Source organism: Myripristis murdjan, chromosome 9 (assembly GCF_902150065.1).
Source record: "Myripristis murdjan chromosome 9, fMyrMur1.1, whole genome shotgun sequence".
NCBI lineage: Eukaryota > Metazoa > Chordata > Actinopteri > Holocentriformes > Holocentridae > Myripristis > Myripristis murdjan.
The window spans coordinates 30,598,229-30,612,773 of NC_043988.1; the positions used below are offsets into that span (position 1 = coordinate 30,598,229).

General features: G+C 40.1%; 1 protein-coding gene across 1 annotated transcript; it reads right to left on the bottom strand.

The window, feature by feature from the left end:
* Positions 1 to 371: 371 nt before the first annotated feature.
* Positions 372 to 3,707, bottom strand: LOC115365236 (interleukin-1 beta-like). Its single transcript, XM_030060135.1, has 6 exons — positions 3,656 to 3,707; positions 2,962 to 3,013; positions 2,650 to 2,848; positions 2,161 to 2,331; positions 1,027 to 1,160; positions 372 to 623 (listed from the first exon to the last, which is right to left on the bottom strand). The coding sequence occupies exons 2-6, from the start codon at positions 2,992 to 2,994 to the stop codon at positions 408 to 410; spliced, it is 753 nt and encodes a 250-aa protein (XP_029915995.1). The 5' UTR covers positions 2,995 to 3,013; positions 3,656 to 3,707; the 3' UTR covers positions 372 to 407.
* Positions 3,708 to 14,545: the final 10,838 nt, after the last annotated feature.

Genomic DNA, 14,545 nt, shown 5'->3' on the forward strand with positions numbered 1-14,545 from the left:
AAGTCTGACAGTCAACACACTCAGTAGTCACTCAGCAGTACTTAGTACATACCATACACATTCATCAAAAACTTACATAAGTTTTTTTTTGTAATAGGCTGCAGTAGTGATTCTGTCTAGACCAGGGCTGCACAGAGCCAAAGACCCAAACACAACATAAATATGGGCAGTGGACCATGGGCCACAAATACACACACTGAACACTGATCACTTAGTATAATAACTTACATGGATTCATATAATAAAGACTGGAATCAACATAACAGTGATTTAAATAATAATAATAACATCTTAGTTGCTTTAACCTAGAATCAAAATAGCTGAAATCACACGATTTAACACTCTTTGGAGCACTTTTTTCTTTAGAGGGCCACACCTGACCTGAGACAGACTTAAGCAGGCCGTCTTTAACTCTGGACGGTGAAGGTGATGTTGCGGTTCGCGGTCTGCTCGCACATGTCCACTGGCTGGTTGTTGGTCTTGGCTGTGCTGATGAACCAGGTGGGGAAGCGGACAGACCTGAAGGTGCTGATGTCAAGGCCTTGGTCATGTCTGTAGAAGAGGAAGCGCACCATGTCGCTGTCCTTGCTGATCTTCTTCAAGTCATCTTTGTTTGCGACAGTCTGAGGTGAGGAGAAATCATAGATGGGTTCACTCATCACACTATGCACAGCCAGCTTACTGCCTCAGTCACATTTAAATAGCCATGCCGAGCTATGATAAATGTACTATCACAAGGGATAAGTGATCTTTAAGCCTTAATCTTCACTTTCTTCTAATTTCAATCATATTGACTAGAAAGTGGAATCAAGTTATGCTGATACACAATGCTATTGTGTAAAATAATGCTAAAAAGCAAATTGAAATCACTCTCTAAATGGATGTTATTCGTTTTTAATCATACTTTATGTTGTCATGCAGTCATATTCCTAAAGGACATAAATTCCCAGCCAGTGGTATTACCATCACAGTGTGTTTAGTGTCTGTGTGAAAATACTGCACTGTCCACAGAGTGTAGAGTCTTACCTCCAGATGCAGGGTGGGCTTGCCACCTTCCTCAGAGCAGGACAGGAAGAAGGAAGAGTTCTTGATGCCCAAGGCCACAGGCTGGGCGTTGGTGTCAGTCGGTAGGTGCCGGTAGGTCGCCATGCGTATCTGGACTGAGGTCAGAAAAGAGAGCAAAGGTAAATATAAGCCAAACTTTAAGCCTCAGTGCTCAGAGATGTGATGATTTAAAAGACACACACTGCTGCGGCCTCACATCAGGAAAGCCATAGACAAAGATGCATTATTCTGAATTTCTACAGCGAGACCGAGACCAGATCAAATTTTAGAAGTAGTTATGATTAGGCTTGCTCATTGATATTGGCTATTCACTAAAAAGTCAATGTCAGACATTCAGCGTCTCCCCAGTGCCGATATGATGAACTAAAAGGTATGATTTGGAGCTGCTAACCTAAACTCATGAGCTCAATGCTGTTTCAAAGACTTTTCCACCCTATAAAGTTTTGAATTTTAGGGGAAGCACTCAATCCTTGTAATTTTTGGTAAATGTTTGGCATGAACATTGCAATAATTTAAAGGGCTGTACCAGTGATTTTGCATGCTTAGCGTAATATCTACAGTAAATATATATACTGCATGTTACTGCTAATCTTTTCCAGAGGCAGGCAGTTGTTTTTTCTACCTCCAGTATCTTGACTTGAAATTGGTGTGTCTTAGTGTCTCTCCATCAGGGAAAATAGTCCCTGATTAAAAGCTTGCCAACTATCATGTCGGCAGCTAATGAATGGCGGTGACTTTGTAAGGTAGGTGTTTCAACCAAAAAATCAATTTTGAAAATCAAGGGATTTTGATCATAACTTATGAAATCTTTAGTACTCCCCGCATGGTTTGCAAAATGGCTTGTTGCAAAGTAGAATGTGTAGTAAATGGGCCAAACATTCAAACTCAGTCCTCAGTGTGGTTCTTTAAATGTACAGCATAAAAAATATTCAAATAATACAATAAAGCATTGGGCTTCAAAGACCCATATCGGTAGACCAAGAAGCTACAACAAGCGTACTTTCATGTCACACTTTAAAAGTGATTCTCCAAACAGCAGAACTAGGAGTCAGGCAAACCCAGCAGTGTACATTCGATAACAAGAGATGAGCCTACCTGCATGGTGATTGCTCCCGCCCTGCAGCATCACACCGAGGAGCTCCATGCTGTTTTGCATCTGCACCCACTCCTTCTGCTGGCCGTCAGTAAGACTGCAGTCAAACTCCAGAGTCTTGCTGTAGTCACTCTGCGTTGGCGGCTCCGAGGTCAGCTCGATTACAATTTCCTCTGAGGGAGAAAGAGAAAAACATGATAAGTTGAAGGTGGAACGTTATGGCCTCGTTCAACGTGCGGTGTAACTTGTATCTACCTCCACAAGTTCCTACATAAATCAGTCCAGAAAAGCAGAAAAGGCCAGTATCAACCAGTACAAACCCAACAGAAAGACGTGTAGACCAGTGCATAGACCACTTTAAACCAATAGTGAAGGCACAGGAGCAACTGATTTCTTTCATCTTTGTATGGTTAATGTGCTCTACCTGGCTCAGGCAATCGAGGTCACATATTTACCTCTGTGCATCTACGTGTGTATGTGTGTTTGTTTACCTTCCACAATGCTGTCCAACATCACGTTGAGAAAGTTTTCGTCGTCAAACTCGGAGCTGAGCGCTGACTCCAGCTTGCTGCCCTTGAACCTCTCCATGGCGATGACCAGGTTGACCACATGCTTCATGGTCAGAGGGTGGCAGGAGATCTCCATGTCCACTCCCTCGGGCATCTTGGAGCTCGACTCTTCGCTGTGGTGCTGTAAAAGGAGAACATCAGGTAAGCTTTAGGTGTGAGGGTCAGGATGTCAGAGGTCGTGATTGTTGTTGAGGCAGGTTGGGTTGGCTGGTTTTCACGACTCATGATACACACCTTCTTCAGGCTGCATTTCGAGTGAGATTCCATTCTTCTAAGTAAGTTAGATCTGCAAAAAAAGAAAGACAGCAATGTCATGTAACGTATTATATGCCATTAAATAAAAACAGAACTGGAATTCTGAAGAGATGCAAGGAAGCTGTGAAATGGAAAACCTTTTTATATCACCTTAGAGAAATGCTCCATCTTTTAATTCCATTTTATTTTTTTGCATTTCTTCTTCTTAATTCCCACAGTTTATTACCTTTTTGCCCTCTTGCCTTTCAGCTAGTTTCTGTATTGTTTGTTGCTGCAATGATGCGGTTTCCCTTTGGCTAATCTTATCTTATGTTCACTACTCGACTGCACCCATATTCACTGCTTACAATGGAGAAGAAGACACTGTTGTAATGTGAAACCTTATAACCCAGTTCTGGTGGTTTCAATGTTTCTGTTATTCAGTGTCACTTATAAGACTTAGATAGTCAGTTTCCCCTGAAAACTGACATTTTTGAGATATGAGGTTCACTGAAGGTGATAGAGATGAATCGTCCAGAGGTCTATAAAGCAGAGGTTATGTCAGAGACTGTCCAATAACTAATGTGTACTGTCAAAAAGTCTCTGTTCACTCACTGTAAGTGACTCTGGATAAAACAATATCAGCTAAACGCTTCCAAAAATAATGAAAAAACGATTCAAGAAAGTTATTTACCTGTGCAAGACGGCAGACAAGAGGTTTGTTCGCTTTCTTAGGTCCCTAGTAGTCCTTGTGCTAGTGTTTGTTTCTGACTGCATGTGCTGATCGGCACCCTTTATATACACACACTCACCACAAAAACAGGAATTCCCCACAGAAGCAGGAAGTAGGAAGACAAAAGCCTCAGATCTGGGAGTTGCGGGCTACTGATGATGAAATGCTGTACTTCCTCACAGCCTCAGGCCTGGCTGACGTTTGCCAGGTAAAAGGTGCAGGAGGTATACACAAGCGAGGGCGGGGATGGTTAATTAGATTTCTCTCAGGTAGCATCCTTGAGCAGGTTTTTGTAAACTTACACTTTTTGAAGAAAAAATTCCCGCACACTGGCCAACTTCCAGAATAAAGAATTTATTGCGATGTTTGGGTCATAGACCTTTTTCAAGATAGATTTGCTTGAAAATCTATCTTCAATTACTTTGGACTGGTTTGTCCTTTTCCGACGCACCTGCGAGAGTAATAGATGTGCGAAGATTTTTGCTGTTCCGAAACTTACACTTTTTAAAATGTTAGAAATTTTACTCAATTTTTTTTTTTGAAATACTGTGCTTAGCTACATTTCAGCACACTGAGGAAGACTAATTTGGCTCACTTTGTGTGCCTCATTTTGTCATTTCCCACTTTCCCTCTTTTCCTGTTAAAATTGTGTGGATAAGATGGCATGCATCAGTTATCTTTTCTAAAACTCTTGGTGCAGTACATTTTAAATAAGCCACTTTTTATTTTTACGTATGTATATTTCTCCACCAGTCAGTTTACATTTAATTAAAGTTATTCAGTTCTTACCAAAAGTTGAGCAAGGTAACAGTGCTTTACCTTCTACTTCTGTTAACTGTATTATATTAAGTATCATGTGCATAGATTTGAAGACTTGGCAATTATCCACCTTTATGTGTTTATTTTCGTGCCAGTTTTCCACACTGTGCTTGTGTGTGTGTGTGTGTGTGTGTGTGTGTCTTTTTAAGTCTCATTTGTATACTGGGATTCTTATGTACACATGTGATTAGTAGTACCAGTGATAGGTAGTAATAATATTATTAATTTATTTTACAATTTTTTTTTATTTATTTATTTTTATTATTATTTTTTTTTTGTATTTAATCTTTTTCCTCTTTCACCTCAAGAATGACTCAAAGCCACTTTTGATTGATTGCAATAATAATAATTTAATAAATGTGGAATTCTTGCTGAGAAACTCATTAGGTCTTGAAATACACCAGACTCATCCTGCGAAATATATCATTTCTGTGTTCTATTCTGACATTTCCTAACAATTACACATGTGCAATGTCATGCAATCTGAGGTTGCTGCTGTGCTCAATGTGAAAAAATTCCACCAGACTGGGTATGCCGGCTCAGTGTTTACAGTTGAGTAACAGTGGCTGAACCTCATGTTTCCTCACTTCCTTGTTTGCTGTGAGCAGTGATTACGTCATTACACCTGTAGATTTCCACCCAGCAGATTTATTGGGAGTGTTTCAAAACACCAGGCCTACAGTATGGTAGCGTAACAGAAGAATGTAATGGCTTAATAGCAGGGCGTTATCCAACCATCCTGGCAGGCTGCTTGCATATTTTCCTGTTTGCGAGAGCCGTGTTTCAGTCCACTTGCCATCAGTGAAGTTTTATAGCCTGTGATAGTCTTGATCCCAGAGTTAATCTGGTTTTTGAGTCATTAGATTTTTTTCAAACTGAAGGGATTTTTTGACCCCAGATGTCAGTCATTCTGGTCTTAAAATAATTGACATAGTATAAAAGTGATTTATTACATAGATATTACGTATTTTAACTCATTGCTGAATTAAAAAAAAAAAAAAAGCTAATGACTGCCGTGCAGATGTTGGCAATTAGAGAAATGAAGAGTTTATGAAAGGGCTTGAAATACAGAATCCTTTGTTTGGGCCATAAATTATGTCATGACTGAGGGATTATGAACCAAGGTCAAATTAAACCTAAAATTTAAACAAAAGAAGAGACAGCTTTTGATAAGATAGTTTTACCCGAATGAAACCAAGATCACTGGTTATGTATTTTATTTTTTGTTTTCTTTTTGTCGTTTCCTTTTCTTTTTTCTTTTTCTTTTCTATTTTTTAAAATTATTTTAGGTTTGGGTGCAATCAAACAGGGAACACGGTATAAGATAAGCTTATCCAAAGTGAAACCACGTCATTGCAGCAGCAAATAATACAGGAACGAGCTGAAAAGCAAGAGAGCGAAAAGGTGATAAACTGTAGAAATAAAAAGGTACTAAGAGGAAGAAATAAAAAAAAATGAAATGGAATTAAACATATAATTATATATTTTTTGTTGCTCTCTATATATTTTTGTTTTTTGTTTTTTCATTATTAGCATTTAATCAATTAAAAAAAAACATCTGTTTTAAAAGGTAAAGCCGTACATTTAAGCAAATGTTAGACAGTTAGGTTAGTCAGCTCAGGTGTGTTCAAACTCTTCAAGCTGTGGGTTTTGCGAGACCTAACATGAAGAGTGACATTTATGTAAAGATCCATCCATCCATCCATCCATCCATCCTAAGAACGCTCTAAAATGTCTCCTCATGTCATTTTAAGATTTATTTTCCAAGCCGATGAGTGACTCAGGCCCCCGGGTTTATTATCGGGTGGTTTACTTCCTTTAACATCTGAGCCAGGTGTCAGGACTCTCGGTTGACTTCACAGAAGGAGATCCACCCTGCAAAATTATCAAGCATTGTATCTCCTATTCCTCCTAAGTCTTCTATTGTTACGGATGCTCCAGGAATGGACTGGCACACAAAACTCCCATTGATGTCACAGGATGTCTTTGGGTTTTTCAAGTTGAAATTCAGGTCACTCCTGCAAACGCAGCTCTGAAATTTCACTTCCTTGTCGAACACACCCAGACTTTTAGCCAGGGGTCATGCTGTCAGCCGGCTGTGCGTGCTACACTTTTATGAGCAACAGCTAAATAAAAGGCTGGCGATTCAGTCATCATGTGTCATACAGGTTTGTATCTGCAATTTACAAGCCCTTCATTTGATCTGGTTTCACCGGCTTTCACATAAGTATGCATTTTGAAAGACCAGATGTTGTTATTATTATTATTATGTTTAATTTTATGTTATTCAATTCAGTTCAAGGTGCTTTAGAGAAACCCATCACATATTGGCCAAATCCATGGACCAAAATTTCCAGGGCAGTGGCAAGGGAAAAAAAAAAAAAAAAAAAAAACTTTAAACAGGGCAAAAACCTAGAGTGGGCGGCCATCTGCCTCGACTGGAAGGGCTGAGAGATGGAGAGAGAGAGAGAGAGAGAGAGAGGAGGGAGGACAGAGGAGCATATTGCAGGACATAGAACGATGCAAGTTCAACATAGGGCTGTATAGTAACATTAGTGATGATGATAGCAGTTATTTATTTGTATGACAAATAAATAAAACACTTTGTATTGTAATTTTACGTAAATCAAGTGTGATTTTATTTGATATAGTTCTCGCTAACTCCACAGCTGCTACTGCACTTAATTTGTGACAGCATCATAAAGAAGACAGATCACAAATGTGTGATGCTGCTTCTCTCTGAGCTTCATTAGCATCACAAAACCACAGTTCAATATGAGAGCGGTTCAAAGGTGTGCCAGGTGTGCTGTCATACAGGTTATATGTGTATACAGCTGATTACAGCCAGATTGGCAGAGCTTGAACTAACTAATCACATTTACTCATGTTGTTGTAATTGAGCATCTTTTCGTGTACCTGTACCTTTTCAAAGTCAGGAATATTACCTTTACGTTAAAGTACAAGTTTGCTTGAGTATTGCACTTCACTAAATTGTAAATCATATCCATTAGAGCAGTGGTTCTCAAATATTTTTTTTTTTTTTTTTAAATGCACCCTCTTTGAAATCTTTTTTTCAGCCAAGTACCATCTGACCAGTGCCAAAAAAAAAAGTTAGGAGGAAAAAAAAGCTTCAATAAAGAGGTCCAACACAGCGCCATCAGTGTGTGAAACAACAACCTGATACTGAGGACATTTTGTTGTTTCTGGTTTTGCTTCTTTTCCTCTTCTTTCTCCTTGTTCTGAGCTGTATCGCAAGGCGTCCTGGTCATAGCAAACAAACGTCTTCAGCACAAACCACAAACACACACATTTGACTGAGTACAAAATGTGGTTTATCAAACTTACATTTACATTTTTTAAGTCAAACTTATTATAGCTTAGGATAATTCTTTTAGGAATAATGCATGAGTGATATTTTTTAAATTAACATTGAAAAAAACCTCACGTACCCCCGCAGTGCTCCAACGTACCCCTTAGGGTAGGTGTGCCCCCATTTGAGGACCACTGCATTACAGAGAACCAATGATCAATGACAGATTGTGGAACCTTTCACAATAAAAGCTCAGTCGGCAAAGATGCTTCTACTTTGTTGTTTCTACTTCTTGTCATTTCCAAATTTCACAACAAAAGCTGAACGATGAAAAACTGCAGAGGGTCGATGGAAGCGAGGAGCACTGAGACTCAGTGTGTGTGTGTGTGTGTGCACCTTTTTCTTTCCTAAAATGCAAGAGTTTCATGTTAGAACAGTAAGTTATCATTATAACACGATAAATAATATGTTGTTTTAACAACAAAAGTTCCTTATTGTAATGTGATGGCTTTGTATGTCGTAATTACATAAAAAAGATGTCATTATAATGAGAATTATCTTGTTTTAATGTGAAAAACATGTTGTTAGAGATTGTTGGGGGGGAATGAAGAAACAAGAACCAGATTCAGCGAAGTGAAGCAACATGGTTCCTTAACAAAAATAATATATATAAATAAATATTACCTCCCTCCTTCCTGCTGCTCCATATACACTCCTGATCAAAATTTTAAGACCAGTTGAGAAATTGCAAGAATTTACATTTTGCACTGTTGGAAGGTTCTAAGTAGAGCTTCAAAATGGAAAAAGAAGAAAGGAGAGTGACATCAGGAGGTCATGACAGTGTGGATACCTGACAGAAAATGACACTGAATCCACATTTTTGCCAAGATTTGGGCTTTTAAAGGCAGCGGTCTTAAACTTTTGATCAGCTGATGAACAGCCTATTTCAGTTTAATGGTTGTTTGCAATAAACTGCTTACTCAAATTTTTTTTGTCTCACTTCCATTTCTTCGTTTTGCATTTTGAAGCTCTTCTTAGAACCTTCTTAAGATCCAACAGTGCAAAATGTAAATTCTTGCAATTTTTCAACTGGTCTTAAAATTTTGATCAGGAGTGTATATCTATATATATTTTTTCCTACCATGACCCTAATAGGCCATCATAGTTTAACAACGCTTAAACTTTAAGACAGTTTTTTGGACATCATCCTTTTTCTTATTCAAATAAACACTAAATACTACATATTTTCCGCAGAGCAGAGGTATGTTTTAGGTAGGAATATGGCTGATTATTAACTAGATGATTCTAGTCTCCTTTATAGCGTTTTTCCACTATAGTGCCGTGCCGCGCCGTGCCGTGAAATTCACGGTTCCGCATTCATTCCCACTACACCAGCCCGCTTGGTTCCGGGAACCAACCGTGAAAGATTTCAGCCCGGTTTGACATCTGGTGCTGGCTCAGTTAGAACGGGGCCGCGGAGGCGGGCCTAAATAAGATCTCCTTCGTGATTGGTCCATTAGAATGTCAGTTAACCAGGCTGCTACAAACTGACAAGTGACAAGTGTCAACCATTAAACCTTCAGCCAGTGGGCTATTATTTACAAACGTTAGTTTCTGGAGAGATTATGGAAGAAATTGATTTGCTTGCTGAGTTTTTTGTTGGGTTTTTCTGTTGTGTACTCTAGTTTACATTTTTCTTACAAATGGAAATGGAAATGTGACCACTAAGCACAGATAGCAGAGCATCTGTGAAGATGATGATGATGATGATCGGCCGCCTGACTCCGACCAGTGCCGCGGCCGACCCGCCTGACCCCGACCGGTGCCGCAGCCAGCCCATAACAAAGCCACTGGCCGGCAATTTATTCAAACAAGATTTTGTCCATAAAAAAAGTAGCAAAAAGCTAATGTAACAACTGACAGCTCCTCTTGTTACTATAACAACTCCATGGCAACGAGCGCGCCTCTCTAGTTCTATGACGCCGACCCGCTGGTACCATAAGCAATGGAAACACTCCAAGGCCAAACAGGGCCGTGCTGGGCTCAGCCCGGCACGGCCCTTCACGGCTCGACTCTGTATAGTGGAAAAACGCTATTAGATAGCGAGTTGGAACTGTAATAAATCTACTTTTTTCCCCAAGTATAATGATTTCCTTTCTTCAGATATGTGTGACAGGTAAGTATGGTGTAAAGCAAATTGAGTCATAAAGACAGAATCATGTCCAATGAGTTTTATAACATCCAAACTCTTGACTCATTAAAAGACAGTTGACATGAATGTTGAAATTAAGGCCTCATAAATTCAAATCCGAGAGCATTTTGTGTCTTTTAAGGTCTAAAACACTCGCAATAAAACTGAAACCAAGGCCGAGAGGCAGAAATCAGGACAGCCACAAAGTTCCATAGAGAAATATATCTCAGGTTTAATAACTTTCTTCATCTTCAAAACTCATTAAGACAGTAATTATAAAACAGTATTTACACCTTGTTTCTCTTTTTAAGTTACAGCATGCCAGAGAGAATGAAGGACAATCAGGTTTTTTTTTCCACCCCGCTTAAAAGTCGCTCCGATTCGCCCTGCTCCCAAATTAAATTGACAATAAAAAAAAAAAAAAAAAAAAAACACACAAACAAAAGATTGTTCACCACGATTACTGACACAGTGTTCTGAGGTACAAAATATAACCAGACTTAATGCACGTACACACACACTCACACACTCACACACAGACAGAGGACCCAAACCCTGTACACTTTAAAGGGGGTGGCAAGGAGGGGGAGTTAACTCCAAATGAAGACTTTATACACACACACACACACACACACACACACACACACACACACACACACACAGGCACTGGCATACACACAAGACCATTTTAATTGCAATCCCGACCGACCCAATAAAAACCAACGAAATAAACAAAAACAATCCTCTGCTTTCTGGAGAGTGCTAGGTGTGTGTGTGTGTGTGTGTGTGTGTGTGTGTGTGTAATTGAGGAATGAAGAAATGAAGATCAACAGAGTGTGTGAAGGCAACAGAACAGTTACAGTTGGGGCCCCTTAAGCTCCCTGTGTCAGAGAAATGCTTGTAAAGGGGGAAAAAAAAAAGCCATGTCATGTTAAGGAATCTCTGAAACAAAAAGTTATGAAATCCTGGCGAATAACAGTATTGCGACAGAGCGGCTGAGCAAGCAACTTTGGCAAATTTTGCGGCTCTAAGGAAATACTGTTTTCTGTGCTAAAGTGCTTCTATTTTTAACCCCAAAGAGGCCTGCTGGTTGTGCGTCTCTCGACTCCTCATGGAGATGAAATCACAACGAGCCAAATCCGAACGCTGGGGTCGGTTCAGCGACACTGCTCAGGGCTGCACTGGAGGCCAAGGATTAAAAAATAATAATCTCACTGGTTGAGTTAAATCTCAGAGGGCAGAGCCGGAGCACGACACCTTTACTAGCTAACAATTCATGCGGTGTCGTGTTTTTGATAAAAATATATTCCAGTTTCCAAGCAGAAAGTGCACATGAGCACCTCACCGAGCCTCGCCGCCAGGTCGGGTAAACTGGGATTCTACAATTTGCTAATAATTTTGATCTGATATTACTATAATTAGCCACAGCTACAGAATAATAAATAAATAAAACTTTGGTTTCCACTGTGGCGGTTTGTGATTACCGGTGAAAAACCTGCGCTGGTCATTAGTTTGTTAAACCAGCTTGTTAAGCTTCTGCCAGCAACATTTCTGGTTCTGTACTCTGCACATGGATGCAGTTTGGGCCTTGTTCAGACTGCCAGCCCAAAATCTACTTTTTGACATATTCAGATTTTATCCAGATAGATTTTAGAAAGTCTGGAGAGCAAACAAACAAACAAACAAACAAACAAACAAAAACACCTAGAATGCGATTTTGAAATGGTTTGAAAAGGTGATTCCAGTCAGATTTCTACAGACGCGTCTCAGTACGGACGCTCCAGGATTTCAAAGTGTCTGTCACGTCAGTCGCAGTGAAACACACGACGACGACGTCAGTCCAAAGTGATGGAGGTGCATGACAGCGGCTGCTGTTACCATGGATACGTTAAATTGAAATCCGCCTCCTCTGTTGCTGAATTTGTCTGATGCGACAAGAGATGTTCTGCAACATGACCAGCAGCAGGATCGGCAGCAGGACAGCCCAAAAACAATGCGGACAGTCTGTCTTAAAGATCCGATTTGAGAAATGAAGCCGATTCGCCTGCGGTTTGAACCAGGCCTGAGATATTCACGTCTAACTTCACAAAACCTAGAGGCGGGAGCTTCTGAAGCATCTAACATGCATCATGCTTACACAAGTAACCTCACATCGCAGCCGAGTGAGAGACAAAAGTTAAGAGAGGATGGAAGTTCATATCATGAGACCTAATGCTCTTGTTACTCCCAGAATAAATAATCCCAGTCCAGCCAAACTACATGACCTGAATCAGCTGAATCGGCTTGTAGCTAGTCATTTGTATTTGTGCTCTTTTTCTATTCTTTCGTCTTTAAGTTTGCCTGTTAGGTAAATGGGACGCTTCTTTGGCTCCACCCATGAAGGTTTAACTGGACCACTGGGATGATTTGTGCCTCCAGACCTCTGCCTCTGAGAGAACGAGTGATTTCAGTGATTTTAAAGTAGATTAGTGTGATCTGAAAAGGCTTTGGACAGCGCGCCACAGTGTTATTATGAAGGAGGAGATCAGATGAGCTGCACCCCAAATGGAAGGTGTGTGTGTGTGTGTGTGTGTGTGTTTAAGGCAGTGTGAGGCTCACTGTGTGCCTCCGGAGTGTAAAACAAACTCCTGTGACTTTGAATTTTTGGCTTTAAAAAAAAAAAAAAAAAAAAAAAAAAACACTTAACAATGGCAAGAAACAGTTGGATGTAATCATCAAATCTATTTGACACGCCGTTAAATAATTGCAACTGGTGGAGAAATTGTTGGCATACCAGTGGGGAACAAAAACAAGAACAAAAACCAAAAAGAAAAAAGCACCAGGCCAGCCACATCTTGCGTCACATCTGCTAAAATCCGGTTCAGTCTGAGTCACCACAGAAAATATTCGTCTTTACAAGGTCATCACTCCTGTCCTCAGCAAATAACTGTCTGAGATTTGCACAGCTGAGGAGTTTTCCTTGACTTTATTGTGACATCTGTGATATTTAGACTTTTCTAATTATGAAACCACAACTGATTAGAAATTGTTTTTTGTTTTGTTTTGGGTTTTTTTTTTTTTTGTTTTTAGGGCTATAGGGACCCTCAAACTTGATAACCACAATCATTCCAATTCATTTAAAAAAAAACAAACAAACACGTGAAATCAGATATTTTCACCCTTTGGTTCCTTAATTTTCGCTGGAAAAGAGTGGAGAAGAAAAGTGCTCGGTAATTCCCCTTTCAGACAATAAAGAAGTCCGGTCCGGAAACACAAACAGCGGCTGCAGAGAGGGGGAGAGGGGGAGAGGGGAAGGCCGGCCAGCCCAGCGCCAAACACGAGCCCGAGAGAGGCGTGCTACAAAAAAAACTAAACCAGTGCTTCAGTAGTTCAACTTGATTTCACAGTGCTGTGTGAACGCTGGACACGAACGCCTTAGTGTTGCCGCTGTCGATCTGATGCCTTTAAAGGAAAAATGCACCCTCTTTTACACTCTTTTACAGGTGCTAAAGATCAGTGTGTGATGGTCCAGTGTGTGTTGCGTGTTGTCATTTTCTTTTTGTGGTGCGCCCGCTTTCCCCTAACCCCACCTTGTGAACTTTAACTAGTTATTTAGCTGATTTTTTGATTTTAATGACGTTTGATTGTTGCCCTCTGAAGCAAAATGTTGAGTCGAGGAAGAAACCCTTAACTTGACACTCATCACTGATGTTTTACATCACTGAAGCATATAAAATAATAGTAATAATAATAATAATAACAATACATAAAACAACTAGAAAATGTGCCCAGAAATGTAAAGTACATTGTGGATGGCTGTTTCATAACAGCGGTTTAGGGTGGATTTTTCCTTTAAGAGCTCATAACGCCACGTTAGAAGTTACAGTAGAGTTTCGATGGAGTGTGTGTGTGTGTGTGTGTGTGTGTGTAGTTCTACGAAACACATGCATGACCACAATCATATATTTTATACATGGAAAAACGCAAATCGGACACATTTGATTCTGACGCCAGGACTGAAACGGTGTGCCGGGCGAACAGGAATGCGAACGACGAATGTTTACTGTTTGTTTACTGTTTACTGTTACCTGTTCAACATGCTGGGCTGTGAGCCCCGCCCCCTCTTTACCCCCTCCCCCCTCCAAATCTCTATTCTGTTTCTACTCATAACTCAACATGTCCACTGCTCCACTGAAAAACGCAACCACTGAATACAGAGGAATATAAAACACATAAAATATCACAATGATGCAAAATAAAACCACATTTTTCATCTTGCACCCCTCCCGCCCCCCCAAAAACCAAACAAACAAACAAACAAACAAACATATATACACATCAAGCTATATGCAAAATAAATAAAGTCTCAGATTGCCTATTTATAAGAAAGTGTTTTCTAGTCTGGAGGAAATCGTTCCTCCCTCTTTTGGTTTGTGTTCCCACCAAGTCTGGTGATGGCCATTTTGGTCACACACACATGCACGCACTGACTCTCTCTCTCTCTCTCTCTCTCTCTCTCTCTCTCTCTCACACACACACACACACACACACA